We start from the raw sequence: 2,500 nt of genomic DNA on the forward strand, positions 1-2,500 counted from the left end.
CTTCAGAAATCAGAATAATATACTGATTTACTCATCAACAAACATTTCTGATTATTATTATTATTATTATTATGTTGAAAACAGCTGAGTAGAATTTTGTCATGTTTCTTTCATTAATAGAAAGTTCAGAATCTGAAATAGAAATCTTAAAAACATACTAAACAATTCAAAACATTAGTTTCCTGTAAGAGGTAGGTTTAGGTGTAGAGCAATAGAAAATATGTTTTGTACAGTATAAAAACCATGACACCTATGGAGAGTCCCCGTAAACCACAAATACAAGTGTGTGTGTGTGTGTGTGTGTGTGTGTGTGTGTGTGTGTTACTCGTACAGGCCAGCAGCTGGAAGGCTCCGGTGAACAGGAAGCGCTTTCCTTTAGGAAGTGTGTAGAGCTGAGCGACGAACACAAACAGGCCCAGGATGCAGAAGATGCAGGCCAGCACTGAACTGGCTTGAACCGCCTGAAGATACTCTGAGAACACAGAGAAACCATCACGTGAGTACGGGTCGGTCCGGACCAGCTTTCAGTACCACGGATCACTAAATGCTTTGAGGATAGGAAAGTGTCAGCAGAAACACGGCATCAGAGAAGAAGAAGCCAACTTTTGAGAGTGAGGTCTCAGACCTGAGAGATGATTCAGATGATTAATACACGCTCTGACCTTTAGGATAGTGAGCAGGAATATCGGTGTAGTTCCAGTTTCCATTAACCAGAACCCAGCGAGACCAGATATCAGTGGACATGCTGTCGGTCATCCACCAGGCCTGCACACACACACACACACACACACACACACATCAACTCTGTGTGATCATCTTCTATCTAATCCTCCACAACAAACCCTTTGATTGTTCTTTTATGTCAAAAATCATTAGGATATTAAGTAATGCTCATGCACTTCATTTGAACAACTTTAAAGGTGGTTTTCATAATATTTAGATTTTTTTGCTCCCTCAGATTCCAGATATTCTCAGATCATAACAAACCAGACATCATTGGATTATTTATTTCAAATAATATTTAAATCTTAATTTAAAAAAATTACCCGTATGACTGGTTTTGTAGTTACGATGTCATACTATAATATAACTATAATAAAATATAATAATTGTAACAGTTTTGAATATATAACACAGCAGCGTTTGATGAGTTTCAGGGTATGAATATGTTTGGAGGTCAGTCGTATCGTCTAACACTTGCTCAAGATGTGTTCAGTGTTTCATTCTCTCTCAGTCTCCAAACACTGAACTAAACGTGGCCGTTCCTGCGAGTGACGCATGTTTCTAATCTGCTGGGATCCTGAGAAACTGTTTGATTAGGAGGAATAATGCATGACCCCGGCCCCAGCCCCGCCCCCAGGAGGTGATGCGTGTCACTCACGTTGTGGCTGGTGGCGGCCAGCAGCAGACAGATGCAGGCGATGTGGAGAAGGAAGATGGCAGCGAGTAAAACCAGCATGACTGACGGAGAGAAGAACACAGACAGACCACAGCGTGTTTGTAGAGCCGGCTCACCGCTGGACCCACTTTAAACAATAATATATTACTATAAACCTAAACTCAATATCATTTGCCAACCTAAGTTTTAAAAAGATTTGAGATATTTTACAGAGCAACTGTAATTTATTAATATGCAAAAAGAGCTATTTACTTTCAAGTGTTAAAAAGAAAATTTCAAAGAATGACCCTCGGTTCTGAACGTGATTTCCTTGCCGCTGGTTCCTCTGTCTTCTTTGTTGGGGACACTTAACTTCTAGAGATTATCACTGAATTGATTCCAGAGACCGTCTCTTCATTTAATAACAAACTGTTCTCTCTCTTCATTATACATCCCTGTCATTGTATTCTTCTACTTTATACTGTTCAGTGCTTTGATATAACCTGTGTTGATAAAAGAACTATAGAAATAAAAATGATTGATTGATTGATTCTACATTAATATTGAGAAAGGTCTGGCCTTAGAGTCGTCTAATGGAGAAGATCACAAAAATCTCATTTTTATCAAACTATCAGAATTTTTAGAGTTTTGCTTTTGATATTCTATCTTTTTTATATTTTGTAAAATATATCATTTCTATACAATATTAAAGTTTTAATTATTACACTATATATTTTTATAAATTTACCCGTGAATAACTTTTTTGGAATATAATTTGTATCATAAATATCATAAGTCTGTGCTTCAAAACATTCAAGTTTTATCACGATTTTAGTTGGAAATGTCCTTTTCAAGTCTATGCTCAAACAGTGAAGCTCACAGTAGCCAGGTTTAGAGGTTGATGAAGTTGAACCGAACTGAAGAAGAACACTTCATTGTCTGATTAGAGCCGCTTCACAACATGACTGAGGTTTAACTTCACTCCTGAACTTTACTTTAGTTCCGTTGTTGTCAGAAGCTGCTTTGACATGATCCCGATTTTAAAATGTGTTAAAGAAATAAATGTGTAAACTCTTTGAGTGTGTGAGCAAGTGTGTGTCTCCCTCTGTGTGTGTGTGAGTG

At 37.6% G+C, this 2,500-nt stretch overlaps 1 protein-coding gene across 1 annotated transcript in view; it reads right to left on the reverse strand.

The window, feature by feature from the left end:
• The window catches only part of LOC122331080 (epithelial membrane protein 1-like), a 3,942-nt gene that overhangs the window by 887 nt on the left and 555 nt on the right, over window positions 1–2,500 (reverse strand). The window contains exons 2-4 of the mRNA XM_043228534.1: window positions 1,382–1,461; window positions 663–765; window positions 332–472 (exon numbers count right to left, since the gene is read on the reverse strand). Coding sequence (XP_043084469.1) covers window positions 332–472; window positions 663–765; window positions 1,382–1,459 — 322 coding nt within the window. The 5' untranslated portion in view covers window positions 1,460–1,461. The remainder of the gene's footprint in view (window positions 1–331; window positions 473–662; window positions 766–1,381; window positions 1,462–2,500) is intronic.

This window comes from Puntigrus tetrazona, chromosome 3 (assembly GCF_018831695.1).
Source record: "Puntigrus tetrazona isolate hp1 chromosome 3, ASM1883169v1, whole genome shotgun sequence".
Lineage (NCBI taxonomy): Eukaryota > Metazoa > Chordata > Actinopteri > Cypriniformes > Cyprinidae > Puntigrus > Puntigrus tetrazona.